The 13,736-nt window shown below is 52.8% G+C and overlaps 2 protein-coding genes across 4 annotated transcripts in view; both read left to right on the top strand.

The window, feature by feature from the left end:
- Positions 1-2,069: 2,069 nt before the first annotated feature.
- RHBDD2 (rhomboid domain containing 2) lies at positions 2,070-8,849 on the top strand. The gene is made up of 4 exons (XM_021550831.3): positions 2,070-2,203; positions 3,538-3,939; positions 4,276-4,426; positions 6,558-8,849. The coding sequence occupies exons 1-4, from the start codon at positions 2,071-2,073 to the stop codon at positions 6,925-6,927; spliced, it is 1,056 nt and encodes a 351-aa protein (XP_021406506.3). The 5' UTR covers position 2,070; the 3' UTR covers positions 6,928-8,849.
- A 3,654-nt stretch (positions 8,850-12,503) lies between these two features.
- The window catches only part of POR (cytochrome p450 oxidoreductase), a 28,172-nt gene continuing 26,939 nt past the window's right edge, over positions 12,504-13,736 (top strand). Inside the window, exon 1 of one of the 3 annotated variants that reach the window (XM_021550984.3) lies at positions 12,504-12,607. The gene's annotated coding sequence lies outside the window, so the exon portion shown is untranslated. Of the gene's footprint in view, positions 12,617-13,736 lie in introns of all 3 variants that reach the window. The other 2 variants (XM_021550985.3, XM_021550986.3) reach the window with 2 other exon arrangements.

Below are 13,736 nucleotides of genomic sequence, written 5' to 3'. Positions count from 1 at the left end.
AAAAAGAGGATTGAGCTCCCTGCCTTTTGGTTTCTTCTTGAGAAACTTCATCTCCTCCAGTCATGATGTCTTCTACTGCTCCATGAACCTTTCTGTGACAACCTGGGGGCTCACAGAGGCTGCCCGTGCCATGTGGGGTTAGGGCAGATCCCAAAAAATGCTCCCGAGCCAGGGGACATGGGGGGTCTTGCTCTGGGTAGAGCCTCTCCGTGTTTGTGCTTTCTTCAGGGACTGAAGGCTTCTCATACATAGAAAATGGAATTAATTCAGAGAGAGTTTCAGGCTTGTGTGTCTGCCTGCCTGCTGATAGAGCTGTGTTATGGTCCCAGCCAAAACCTTTGAAGCTGAGATGTGGGAGAAGCATCAGCCCTTCAACCCTCTGCTCTTTCCCCTTGCTTGGAAATGATCCCAGCTGTTTGAAATCCTTCTCCACATTGCAAAATCAGAGGTGCTGTGGGCAGGTGGGTTTCTTCTGATCCATCCTGTGTATAAATGAGACCTGACAGGGTGTTAGCCTTTAGGTCCCTTCCAATCCAAACCCTCTTGGGATTCTGTGAGCCAGCAGCCAGACTGTGTGGGCACACAGCAGAGTTCACAGGATCACTCAGGGTTAGAAGTGACCTCTGCAGATCAGCCAGCGCAGCCCCCCTGCCAAGGCAGGGTCACCTGGAGCAGGTGATACAGGAACACAGCCAGATGGGATGTACAATTTTCTTATTTTGTGCAAATATACTCTTTTCCTACTACAATATCCACATCATATCCCCAGCTACAAGCTCAAGACCAGCTGCAATTGTGGTTAGTGCTCACTGTGTGTAAAGCTAGCCAATGGTCATGATCACAGGGAAGTTTTACCCTGAAGGAATCAGATTAAGTTCTCCCTCCTTCATTGTGTTTGGAGGTTTTTTCCACAAACAGGACGAGATTGCTGGGGGATTCCTTGAGCTTTTATTGCAGCATCAGCCTCATTGCATGGTTGATACAATAAGATTGCAAAAGCTCACATACAGCCAGCAGCAGCCAACTTACCTTTACTATTTTCCACATTTCATCATCTCCTTATGTCCACAAGACCTGCAAGAAGTTTGGTATCTTCACTTTTGAGGTGCTGATTTCTCTCCTAGATCTGACTAGAACTGGCCAAACAATTAAGCCAATATTCTGGGGAATTGAAAGCAGACAATACAAACCTGCCACAGGTTTTGGTATGAGCATGGCAGGAGCAGCTGTGGGGTGGGAATTACTCTCCACATCCACCTAAAGGGAAACCCTCAGCCTTCGAGTCCCATGTCCAATTCTGGGCCCTCAGTTCAGGAAGGATATTGAGGGGCTGGAGCATGTCCAGAGAAGGGAACAGACCTGGGGAAAGGTCTGGAGCACCAGGAATGGCTGAAGGAGCTGGGAGGGCTCAGCCTGGAGAAGAGGAGGCTCAGAGGGACCATCTTGTGCTCTGCTATTATCTTACAGGAGGTTGTAGCTGGGGGGGTTGGGCTCTGCTCCAAGGGACAGGGTGAGAGGATTTAGTCACAGCAGGTTCAGGCTGAACATGAGGAGGAATTCCTTCACAGAAAGGGTGATTAGACATTGGAAGGGACTGCCCAGGGTAGTGGTGGAGTCCCCATCCCTGGAGGTGGTTACAGAAACACTGAATGTGGCACGCAGTGCTCTGCTCTAATTGACATGGTTTTGCTCATCGGTTACGGGTTGGACTCGATGACCCCAGAGGTCTTTTCCAGCCTGACTGATTCTCTGCTTCCCAGCAGCCAGACCCCGCAGCTCGGGGTCTGAATGGGCCTCCCACACCCTGGGGCACCCAGTGCTGGAACACCCGGCTGCAGCCGGGCTCCCTGCGACACCTCACACCTCTCTCTGGGATATTTCCCCCTTCTGAACAGCGAATAGATAACCATCATTAAATAAAAATTCAAAAGGGGAGGGGGGTGGAGAGAGACAGAGAGAGAGCGCGAAACCCCCCCGTCTCCATGGCAACGACCCCACAGCGCCCCCGTTGCCATGGTAACGGCCAGGCCTTCCGGCGGCGCCCGGAAGCGGCGGGCGCGCGGGGCAGCAATGGCGGCGCCCTCAGCCCCGCCGGCCGCCGCCGCCCTCACGGTGCTGCTCTCGCTCGGTGCCTCCGCGCCCGGGCTGCTGCGGGCTGTCCCCGCCGCCGCGCTGCGCCCCGCTGCCCTGCACGACGGGGAAGGTGAGCGGGGCTGCCGGCGGGCGCAAGCTGCTTGCCTCCTTGGCTCCTCTGCCCGCCTCAATCCGCGCCTTCCCCAAATCCCAGCAGAGCCTTTGTGTCCCCTCTCTCCGGCCTTCCTTAAATCCCAGCAGAGCCTTTGTGTTCCCTCTCTCCAGCCTTCCCTAAATCCCAGCAGAGCCTTTGTGTTCCCTCTCTCCAGCCTTCTCCAAATCCCAGCAGAGCCTTTGTGTCCCCTCTCTCCAGCCTTCTGTAAATCCCAGCAGAGCCTTTGTGTCCCCTCTCTCCAGCTTTCTGTAAATCCCAGCAGAGCCTTTGTGTCCCCACTCTCCGGCCTTCCCTAAGTCCCAGCAGAGCCTTTGCATCCCTCTCTCCAGCCTTCTCCTTGTCCTGCCCTGGACCCCGTGGTACCTCCCCACCCCAGCCCCCATTTCTCTGCATTTCCTCAAGCCCCCCTGTGGGTCTGCTGCTCCCCTCCTGTCCCGCTCTCCATGTCCCTTCCTGCTTTCCCTGCGCTTCCCCTGACCTGCACCGAGCCTGCTGGGCACCCATTTCAGTCCCTCGACATCAGGCTGCTCCCCCACACCCTCATCTCTGTCCTCTGACAGTCAGCCCAGTGGATAACACTACTGGGAGCTTGAGGGATTTGTGTTTCTCAGTCCCTGTGGTATTCCCAGAATGATTTTTATCACACTTAATTCCCATGTTCCAGCTTACCCCTGTGCAGTGATTTTCTTGCTCAGTGCAGGGCTCTGAGGGGACAGGTGGATTCCACATCTCCTCACGTGTCTCCAGGGGTTGCACTGCCTTGTTTTGTTTCTCACTGGTATTTTTCTGGCTGTGGAACTGAGGTTGATGGGAGGGAGGTGGAGAAGTCTGTCTCAATCCTTGCTGTGTGCCTAGGAGAACACCTCAACAGAGAGCCCAGAAGTACTTCTGAGGTGTGATAACCTCCAGACATTTTTGGTGATGAAAATCAGCCTGCCAGCAGTTTAAGAAATGTTTATCTTTTTTGCCAAAATTGTCAGTACCGTAACAGTTATTTTTATGTCTCTTGCCTTCTCTTTTAATGAGTCTGAAATTTACTACAGATGCTGTTGCTTTTTTCCAGGCAGCTTCCCAGGAAGCAGCAAGAGCCAGCCCATATGTTTGTGACACCCAAGATAGCACTCATTTTCACTCTATCTGGTTATTTATGTCTGGTTTTAAAAGCCTCAGGTTCCTTCTCTTCTACACCAGGATAGCAATGAAAGCTATTAATTAATCCTGTGGGCTCACTCTCCCTGTAATTGTTTTATAGTGACCCCAGTGCCTGTCTGAGGTGCTGCTGTGCTCAGTTCACAGGTTGATCACCTACATCTTCATCTACGAGGACCTGATCTCCCTGGCCTGTGGTGCTGTTATCATCTGGTACTTTGCTGGCAGCTTTGAGAAGAACGTGGGCACAGTGAAGCACTGCATCCTCACTGCCACTTTCTCCGTGCTCTCTGCCCTCCTCTACCTGTCCCTCGAGCCCCTTGTCTCCAGGCTGCTGGAAGTGGGAGATGCCAAGGGGTTCATGCCAGTGGCTTTTGCCATGCTGGGGGTTTCCACCACCCGCTCACGCATGAAGAGGACTCTGCTTTTTGGGTGCAAAGTTCCTGTGGTGCTGGTGCCGTGGCTCGGGCTCTGCCCAGCGTGGTTTGTGCCCCACTCTTCTCTCTTGGGGAACCTGTGTGGGCTCCTGGTTGGGGAAGCCTGTATCCTTTCCAGGTGGCCAGAGCGGGATCGTGGTGGGAAGGAAGTGCTGTAGTTCTCACTGCTGAGGTGCACTGGCTTTTCCTGGACTCCTGCCCTGCTCTAAACCCTCACTGGCTTTTCTCATGCTCATCCCATCCATCCTGCATTTATGTTTGCCCTCCCTCTGCCCCTTCCTAGTGCATGCAGAGCACGTGGAGCTGAGGAGGACGATTGCCTGGGTAGAGCTGGGAGAATTCTCCAGAGGAAGTGTTTTGGGAACAGAGGGGGACTCAGTGGCTGTGTCAGAAATGAGTGTGTTTTGTCCTCAACTCTCCTTAACAAGCTCCTGACTTCAGATGGGCTTGGCTACTGTTTCTGCTTGGATTTTCCAGAGTCAGTGAGCTCTAAGCTGGACCGGGTGTTCCCTTTCACTCTGCTGAAGAGGATACCAGGGCTGAAATACATCCCAGGGTCCTCAGCAGAGAGAAGAGCCTCTGAAAACAGCACGTAAGTACAGGAATTCCTGTGAAACATCTTGTAGGGGAATGTTGAGGTGTGAGTAGAGGCCTTAAATCATCTCTAAAAGCTGCATTGTGCCTCCTCTGTTCACATCGTGGGTGCCATGGGGAGCAGAGTCACCCATCGATGTTTCCCTGGTGACATTAGTGTGACTAATGAATCACCACACATTAACTCAACCAGGTTTTAGTGAAAGCTAAATGGAGGTTAGGCCTCTCCTTTGTACACAGCGTGTACACATGGGAATATTGCAGCTCTGGCTGACAGGAAAGCTAAGCTGTGTAACTCTGCCCCAGCTTTAGGCAGTTGATCCTGGCTAGATGGCTCCCTGGGCCATGATCCTTATCTTTATTTGCCCCACCTCTCCTGCCAGGAATGCTGTGAAGTGAGTTGTGTCCAAAGCTACTTAGGACCAGAGCATTGTAAATTAAGGATGGCACTTACAAAGTTCAGTGCAGGCCTTCTGGTGTCTTTTAATCTTTCAGTGTCAAGGCAATGTTGCTTTGCAGAAAATAAAGCTTGGGGCCCACAGCTGACGTGCAGGAAAGGTTTTAAGTTTAACACAAACCACAAGAATTCACTTGTACTCTAAAAAGCTTGAAAATGCAGGTCAAATATTTACTTATTCTGAGGTGTCCTTTCAGTTTCACAGAGGAAAAATAGTTTTCTATTCAAGGTTACATTCTGTGTATTGTTTAAGCCATCAGCCTGCTGTAAAGTTTTATTTGAAGTGGAAGCATTCCCAGGTGTTTGCACTGCCCTCACCCATGGGAAACCATAAAAGCAACCCTTGCCTGCAGCAGGAGTGTCCCCCAGGTCCATCAGGACACTCAAAAGGTGTGAGTGCTTGCAGGAGAGGCCAGACACACCCAGAGCTTGTGTTTTCCCTCTCTCCCTCCTGTGCCAGTGCAGCTTTTGGGAGGAGGGAGCCTGGCTCTGTGCTGAGCCTGTGTCAGCACCAGTCCCATCCTGCTGTGCACAGCACCTCAGTGTCTAAACCTGCCTCCTCTGGTGAGGTGACACAGACTGTTGTGACACAACGGTATTTCCTTGAACATTTGACTATCAAGCAGGGCGTGGGAAGGTGTTTCTAGGATGCTTCCACTGCTGCAGCTGAATTTGCATGTCTGTGTCTTAGATACAACTTCCGTAAGCACTTCTGGAGTTTAATTTTTATTATTTTGATGTTTATTTCCAAGGAAGAGCTCTTAATACTTTGGGATTTGTTTTAATTTTAAATTTTCTTAAGGTTCAGGTATTAAATGGCTGCAAGACAGGAGATATTTCTTTGAAGTCCAGGCCTTGGCATTGTGTTTGTGTCCAAAAATTAAAAAAAAAATCCAATAATTAAAAAGAAACCTCCAAGCTTGAAAAACCCAGCGTGAGCCAGTCTCTTCTTCTTGCTGGGAACTTGGCACTCATGGCTTCATGAATATTGCCTGGATTCTCAGCTCTCCTCATGTGCGTGGGCTGAGCAGCACTCCTGAAGTCCCAGAGGCTGAGGCTTCCAGGCAATTGCCTCTCTTCTGATAGGTTTTGGCAGGATGAGTCATGCCTTCTGCTGGCAAACACCTCCTAGCCCTTCCTTCTGAATGATTAATTTTATTTCTAACTCCTTTATTTCTAACTCTTTCATTTCTAACTCTTTCCTCCTTCCTTTTTTCCCCCCTTTACTCCATACTCTGGGCTCTTACTCGCACCAAAGGCCTTTGTGTTATCTTGATAAATAACAGCAGTTATAACTTCTCCTGATTAATGACTTGGCAGATTATGTCACTCACAGGGCAGGGGGGGTGTGCACAGGGATCTCAAAGCATGTTGCAGTTTGGCTTTGTGTATTCCTTGCACAAAGAGTGGGGCCAAGAGCCAGCTCCTTCAGTGGGTGTGGAGTGAGAGTGGGTTGGGAGTGGGAACAGCTGTCCTGGGAGGCCACTAAACCCATTTTTTACTCAAGTGCTGCTTATAATAAGAGCTTCTGTTGTAGTGAGTCCCTCTGATGGATTGCAGTGACCTCTCTGATCGCTGGTCAGGAGGAAATCTGCCCCCAGGGCATTTCCAGCACTAATTAGGCAATGGCAGTTCTGAGCACATTGTAACCTTCTGTTTTCTTCCTGCCCAGGATTAACGCTGTGCCTGGCTCTTACCCCACCCAGAGCTACCACTGCCCTTCGCCTCTGGCTCTTCCTGCTCAGCCCAGTGCTCAGAGCCAGGGCTTTCATCACAGCCACGCTCCAGGACAGCAGGGACCTCAGCGGGGCCATGCTGCAGGACACAGCCTCAGTTCTTCCCACTGCCAAGCCAGAGGAGCCTTTGGAGAGTGCCCGGGGCAGGCCCAGGCCGGGGCCTCGCCGGGACAGTGCTGCCAGCTGGGCAAGCTCTCTGTCCCACAGCCACCCACAGCCACGGGCCTTCTGGCTGGGGCTCAGCAAGCACCTGGGGATCCAGCAGCCCCAGTTTCAGCTGGATTTACCAGAGTCCAGGTGTACTGATCCTCCAGAGAGCAGCAGGACTCACACACGGGCAGGACCCCTGTGGCTGGGGTGAGTGTTGGTAGCTCCAGTAAAGGCCATTCCCCTGCTACCTGGCACAGTCTACTTGAATTATATTTCCTTATAATTTTTTTTTTTTTTTACTTTTTGGTGTGGCTGGAGGATGGGGACTCTATCACCTCTGTGAATTTCTCATCCTTTTTAAGTCTTTCTTCTTTGCTGCATTTGGCAGCTTCCTTTTTCCACAAGTCCACTGGAGTTCCAGTGCACCAGCTCCCCAGGCCAGGGTAGGAACCTCAGTGGCAAAACACTGAGCAAATCTGGGGTTTAAATAAGCTGCAGCAATAAGCACTTCCCATTCCTGTCTTTTTTTACAGGTTTGAAGTATCTAGAACCCAAAACAGTGGGAATCATACAAGTGTTAGTTTGTAACTTAAAATTAAACGGAGGAGGACAGTGACATGGTGACATGTCCACTTGAGAGAGTGCCTTGCATGGGGCTTGTTACACCAACCCGGGGCAAGAGGATAGAATACAGAGTACCTTCTTCTACCCCAAAACACAGCTCTGAAATGCTGAAGGTCCTGTGCCTTCATCAATGGATTGCCTTCATTTTCTGAAAGCGTTGCACCAGCTCAGCCTGTGTCACCAGCACTTGGCAACCTCAAATGCCTGTGAAGTAGTGAGAGACTTTTCAATAAAGGATTTTGGCCCTTTGTGGAGCAAATATTTATAAATCCAAGGCGCTGGAAGGGACATTAAAAATGGGTTAGAAGAATTAAGTGGAATGTGGCAGTGCTGTTGGGGGTGTTCACACTGCTCAGCTTTAGAGATCTCACCCACCAGTATTAGCACAATCTCTCTGTTTTTTTCAGAGCTGGTGGGCAGGTGTGTGGGAGAGGGAAGTTTTCAGCCAGGGATTTACAATAGGATTCACTGTTTGGTGCCTGAGGCTGTAATGAAGGAGTTTGGTCCAGTTGCTGGGATTTGAGCTTCATTCCCAGCTGTGTAGCCCACTGTACAGTGCCCAGGAGGAATCTGCTGTCTCTGTGTCTGTAAATCAGCCAAGATCTCAACAATTGCTCTTGACTCTACTTGGAGTCTTGCTGTGCTGCATAAAAAAGTGCTCCATCAAGTACAAAGTGCCATTCCTGCTCTTGGAGATGTTCTTGCAGTGCCTCACCCATCCCCAGAAACTCAACAGCCTCAAGACTCCTCCCTGCTCTCGGTGAGCCTGGCCATAGGCAGCTCTGGCAGCTGCACGTTCCAAACCACATCCCTGCCTCTCATTTTTCCACCATCAGGCTGTGAACAAACCCTGTGTTGTCATCCAGCTGCTTGACTTCTCCAGCAGCCCCTCTGGAATGACTGCCATGGTCCCATGTGGGACACAGGGGCTTTCTTTTGGAGGAGACCAATGTCAGTGCTGAGAACTTGCACCTCACAGAAGTAAAACATGAGTACGAAGCTCTTCTTGTGAAGGTGAGCACCCCAGGCAGGTCTTTCAGCAGGAGGATGCAGCAACTTGGGAACTAACTTGGAGTTGGGGGACAACTCTGTTTCATACCTGATTATTTCTCTCCTCTGTGGGATCACATATGGATTTGATTTCATGGTCCTGTTTTTCCTGCTGCCAGCAATTGTATTGTTATACTTTTAGTGTGGAACAAGAGCGGGATAAGGAGCTTGTTTGGAATTTAAAAGCATGTTTTTAATACCAGGAAAGAAATGCCAGAGAGAACATTGAAATATTGACACTCCGTTCCTGTTAGTGCCTTGATTTTCCTCCTTGTGTAGTCCTTGCCCGTAAACTTAGGAATTTTACCACTTATTTTTTCCAAAAGGGTGATGAAGATCAACAGCAATCACAAATGTTGTGTATCTCCAAACTGTGAACTTGAAATAGAATCTGAAGGACTGGTTTTTCTCTGGGTTGGTTTATAAGTGGGGAGCTGGAGCGTGCCTCTCTGGGGGATGGGTGGGGTGGGATCTGTGGGATGGGAATCAGGGGGATGGGATCCCTGGGGCAGGATCAGGGGGATGGGATCAGTGGGGCAGGATTTGAGGGGTGGGATCAGTGGGATGGGATCAGTGGGGCAGGATTTGAGGGGTGGGATCTGTGGGATGGGATCTCTGGAGGATGGGATCTCTGGGGATGGAATCAGTGGGATGGGATCTCTGGGGGTGGGATCAGTGGGATGGGATCTCTGGGGGTGGGATCAATGGGATGGGATCTCTGGGGGTGGAATCAGTGGGATGGGCGCAGTTGCATGTCAGGCTGGTGGCTGGGGACGAGCACTGGGGACAAGCGGTACTGCACGCTGGAAAACGCTGGAATCCGGTTGTTTTCGCGTGTCCAACTCTTACCAGTCGATCGGGTGAGAGTCGCTCTCCCCGCAGAGCTGTCAAAGGGATGCGTGTTTCCAGGGAGCAGTTTCCTGGCTTTACAGCAGTAGAGGAGGCCCTGTAAGAGTCACCGTGGGAACTGCCCCATTCCCAGCTGGTGCAAACCTCCCTCCAGGAGGGAAGGAACAGGTCCTTTCCATGCTGGGACAACATAATTACCACAGCCTTCCAGGTGAGCTCTGAGCACAAAACCACAGTTTGGAGTTTCTTTCTTTCTGCTCCCAGATCTTTTGGGAGCTTCTCGGTGACCGTGGCAGATCACTTGGTCTCTCTGATTTTTACAGCTTCCACCATGTCCCCAGGAGTGTTCTGAGCCCAGCTGCTCCTACTGGTCATGTGCAATGTGATGGATTTGTTTTCAATGCCCTTCAGATTGATGTTTGAGGAGATTTTTTTTTTCTGTTCCCTGCTTTTCTGAGGGCATCTGTTCCACAGCAAAATGCTCTTGGACAGTGGAGTCCAACAAGTCCCAGTTCACCAGGGCTGGGGGTGAATTCAGAACTCATCACCCAGGGAAGTGAAGTTGCTGAGAGGGAGGAAACAGGTTGGGATGAAACATGTAAGGCTGAGAAGAGCATTTAAATTTGGAAGAGAAGGAGGTAAAAGTCATAAGCTTGCTGGGCTTTGGCATCTGCCTATCTAAGCTCAGAGTAATGTTACTCATCACACATTGCAGTACCCGCTCATTTCCTTGGTGGGGAGACAGAGAATTGAAGTTCCCAAAGCAGGAAAAAAAGAAAAGAAAAGAAAAGAAAAGAAAAGAAAAGAAAAGAAAAGAAAAGAAAAGAAAAGAAAAGAAAAGAAAAGAAAAGAAAAGAAAAGAAAAGAAAAGAAAAGAAAAGAAAAGAAAAGAAAAGAAAAGAAAAGAAAAGAAAAGAAAAGAAAAGAAAAGAAAAAGAAATCAATAATCTCCAGTTCAGCCTGGGGTGGCTGCCCTTGGGGTGGCTGCCCCTGGGAACGTGCTGTCCCTGGAGGTTTGCTATTTTGTGCCTCTGGCTCGTTCCTAGTAAAACTGCCACTGCATTCCATGCCAGAATGTGTCTGTGCACAGGGTGTGCAGAGAGTCCAGAAAGCCCCTTGGGTTGCCCCCATGTCCTCAGAGGGTCACTGCAGAGTGACAGTCTGGGGACAGTGCTGGGAGCAGAGCCAGCTGCTCCCAGTCCTTGGAGTAGTGCTCCTGCCATGGAAAAGGTTCTTTGGAAGTCCAAATCCATCCCCTCTGCTCTTCAGCTCCCACCATGGTGCAAGGGAAAAGGAGTCAGGGATACACGAGGAAAGCAGAACTGACTTGGACCTCCACTGCTGCCCCATGCAGGGGTGAGGGGGGACCCACAAAGTGGGGAGGCCTGCCAGGGGACATGGGCGCTGGAAGGAAAACAGGTCTGTGTTTCTTTGCTTGCCCGTCATTAACTTTTGGCCAAGCACACCCATGCAGACATCCTGACTGGGGGCCAGGTTCCCTGTGCCAGGGCCAGGACACTGCCAAAGACCACCTCCATGGCTGTCCCATGGTGTCCCCTGTTGTTTTCTGGCACTCTGAGGGTTCTGTGGGCAAAAGTTCAGCCTCAAGCTGTGCTGGGAACAGAGGAGAGCTGGAGAGGTGGGAGAAATCGGTACAAAGTGCTGACCAACCAGGTCTCTGTAGGCTGCAGGACTCTGCTGCTTGCCCCTGGGGGGTTTGGGCTGGGTGTGATGAGCTCCCAGCTTCTTCCCTGAGGGGACAGAATAGGACAGGCTGTGCCATAATGCCAGTCTGGGCACCTGATGGGTTGACCCCAGCCACAGACCTGCTCTGTGCTGCCATCCCCTCAGTGCCACTGGGATCTTTAACCATGTCCATTCACCCCACGGGGTATGGTCACAGAACAGCCACACCAGGGAGCTTCCATGGGGTCAATCCCAAAACTGATGTGGGTGGCACCAGTACTGAGGTGACCTCCCACCCCTTGACCCTCTGCTGAAATGCTGTCAGGAAACAGGGCGTCCCTGCAGCCCTGGGCTGGTGTTCTTCAGGTCTGTGCCCCCTCCTCACACCTCTTCAGCTGCCTGCCAGGCCCAGCTCGAACTTTGGACCTTCCCCAAGGGTTTTATTGACTCTGGAGCGAGCGTCAACACAGCGATGGCGTCAGGATGGTGACTTTGGATGTGCCAGTGCCCAGCAGCCAAAGGGAGAGGACCCAGCCTGGGGTGACCCCACACAGCCATGGGGCTGCTCAGTGGGGTCAGGGCAAGCTGTGCTTCTGGCTTTGGCCAAGCTGGAAACACCAGAGTTGTAACCCAGCTTCCTCCTCCAAAAAAAAAACAACAGGAAAGCGAGCAGCAGTCCCTGTGGGACATGGGGTCTGGAGGTCTGGGTTGTGAAATGTCCCACTGGGACTGCTGGGGATGCTTCCAGAGCTGCTTGAGCAACTTCCTAGTGTGGCAGCGAGAGAAAGACCACCCCAAAACATCCAAATCATCTGGGCTGTGGTTAAATCAGGAGCATGTGCTTCCCTGGGTGAAGCAGCTCCCTGGCTCCCACAGAGGATGGCAGTGACTGGGTACCAGCCTGCACCTCGGGGTCCCCTTGACCACCCACGGGGCCCTGGTCTGGGCAGTGACCTTGTGGGGCACTGGGAGTCCCACAGCAGCACCCAGGAGTGGCCACAGACAGACAGGGTCCTGGGTCTGCAGGTGCTGGCTCAGCCCAGAGTGGTGTCCAAGAGTGACCTCAGCACCCTGACCCCAGTTCGTGACTCCACAGTAACCCAAGCCCTGCTCCCACTGTCACCCCAACTCTGACCCTGCCAGGACCCCAACGCCCACCCCCGAACCACAACGCTGATCCAACCCTGCCTCCCCTCCTGAGCCTGGCCCCCAGGCTGAGCCCCTGCTTGCACCCACCGTGACCTCTGGACCCTGTTCTTCTGCACCCTGACCCCACCCGTGACCCCCCCACGCCCCAATTCTGGCCGACCCCTGACTCCACCCGTGACCTCCCCACGCCCCAATTCTGACCGACCCCCACTTTCCCCCGGTCCCTCCCGGCGCTCCTGTCCCTTTAAGACCCCCGTCCTGGGGCTGTACCATGCGCCGCCGCAGAGGGGTGATCTCCACAGGCAGGCGCGCTCGCCGCCTATTGGCGGGCGGCGGGGGCGGAGCGTGCTCCCCCGCGCGCGTGCGCGGGTGGTGCGGCCCGCTGTACGTGCCGGCCGCGCCGGGGCCGCGGGAGCCGCCAGCGGCAGACGGGCCGGAGCGGCGGAGCGTGCGGGACGCGGGGAACGGGCGCTTGGGGGTGAGGAGGGTGCGGGACCGGGGGTCCTCTGGGGCTGAGGCGGGGGGCTGAGCTCGCCGCCGGAGCCCTTTGTGCTGGGGAGGGGCGGTCCGGCACCCCTGGTGGGGTCGGTGTGGGATGGCGGCTCTCGCTGTGTGGGGGGACTGGCTGCGTGTTACGGGACTGACACAGGGTCCCGTGTGGCGGGTGAGTGGCACCGCTGTCGCTGGCGGGGAGGGCGATGTGAATGGAGCTCTCTTTGAGGGGGGACTGGGATGCCCAGAGCCCCCCGTTCACTGCGGGGTCTGGTGTGAGTGGGCATCCTGTTACTGGGTTATTGAGGTGCTTATAGAACCTTTTTACTGGAGGGGTATGGGAGGGCTGGGACGGCCACGTTATCTGGGCAGGGTGCTGTGGCTGTCCCCTGGTATTTGGGGGGGACCTGGATGGCCAGAGCTCTCTTATGTGGGGAGTCTGATGTGACTGATCCCCTGATAGGAATTGGGATGACCAGAGCCTGTCTTGTTTGGGAGCACCTGGTGGTGCTGAGCCCCTGTTCCTGGGGAGCCTGGTGTGAGCGATGTGCCCCGTAGGGCAGGCATGGCCCCGCTGTTATTTGGGGTGCCCCACCACGCCTGTCACCCCGGGGCTGGGGTGATGCCCACCCTGCCTTGCTTCCACAGCACTGAAGGGCTGCTCAGACTTACCCCATCCCGGGCTGGTGCTGGTTAAAAGCCTTTAACGAGCTTAATTTTCTGGCACATCCCTGGAGAACGTTATTCCCAGCGTTTAATTGATACCTTTGCTGCAGGCTGGGGTGTTCCGCTGTTTTTCCATCTATTTCACTTTATAAACTGCTGGGGTGTGGGAAGGCTGTTTGCTCCTGATTTTTCCTGATGGAGTTTGTTGGAAGAATGAAAGTATTCACCTATAGAGTGTGTGCTTGTCAAAGGAAATAATGGGAACCCAGTGGTTTTGGGAATATTGAGGGTGGAGAGGGTGAAGGTACCTGGATGATGGTGTTGGGAGTTAGTCATCAGAGTGGAATTGGTTCTTGGGGAGTTGCCTTAGTTGCAGGAGTAAGCACTGCTGGTGCAGCTTGGAGTGTGCTTTGTTCTTCAGGGTTAGCTTTTGGAGTGTGAATGGAAAT

This window comes from Lonchura striata, chromosome 20 (genome assembly GCF_046129695.1).
Source record: "Lonchura striata isolate bLonStr1 chromosome 20, bLonStr1.mat, whole genome shotgun sequence".
Classification (NCBI taxonomy): domain Eukaryota; kingdom Metazoa; phylum Chordata; class Aves; order Passeriformes; family Estrildidae; genus Lonchura; species Lonchura striata.
Note: the sequence above shows the minus strand (reverse complement) of the source record. Positions and strands in the feature narration are given on the sequence as shown.

Bases quoted from the DNA above. Each gene is read 5' to 3' on its own strand.
- RHBDD2 (XM_021550831.3), top strand. From the start codon at position 2,071: ATGGCGGCGCCCTCAGCCCCGCCGGCCGCCGCCGCCCTCACGGTGCTG. The intron at 3,940-4,275 runs GTATCCTTTCCA...TCCTGACTTCAG, and splicing joins GCTCCTGGTTGGGGAAGCCT to ATGGGCTTGGCTACTGTTTC. The intron at 4,427-6,557 runs GTAAGTACAGGA...CTTCCTGCCCAG, and splicing joins AGAGCCTCTGAAAACAGCAC to GATTAACGCTGTGCCTGGCT.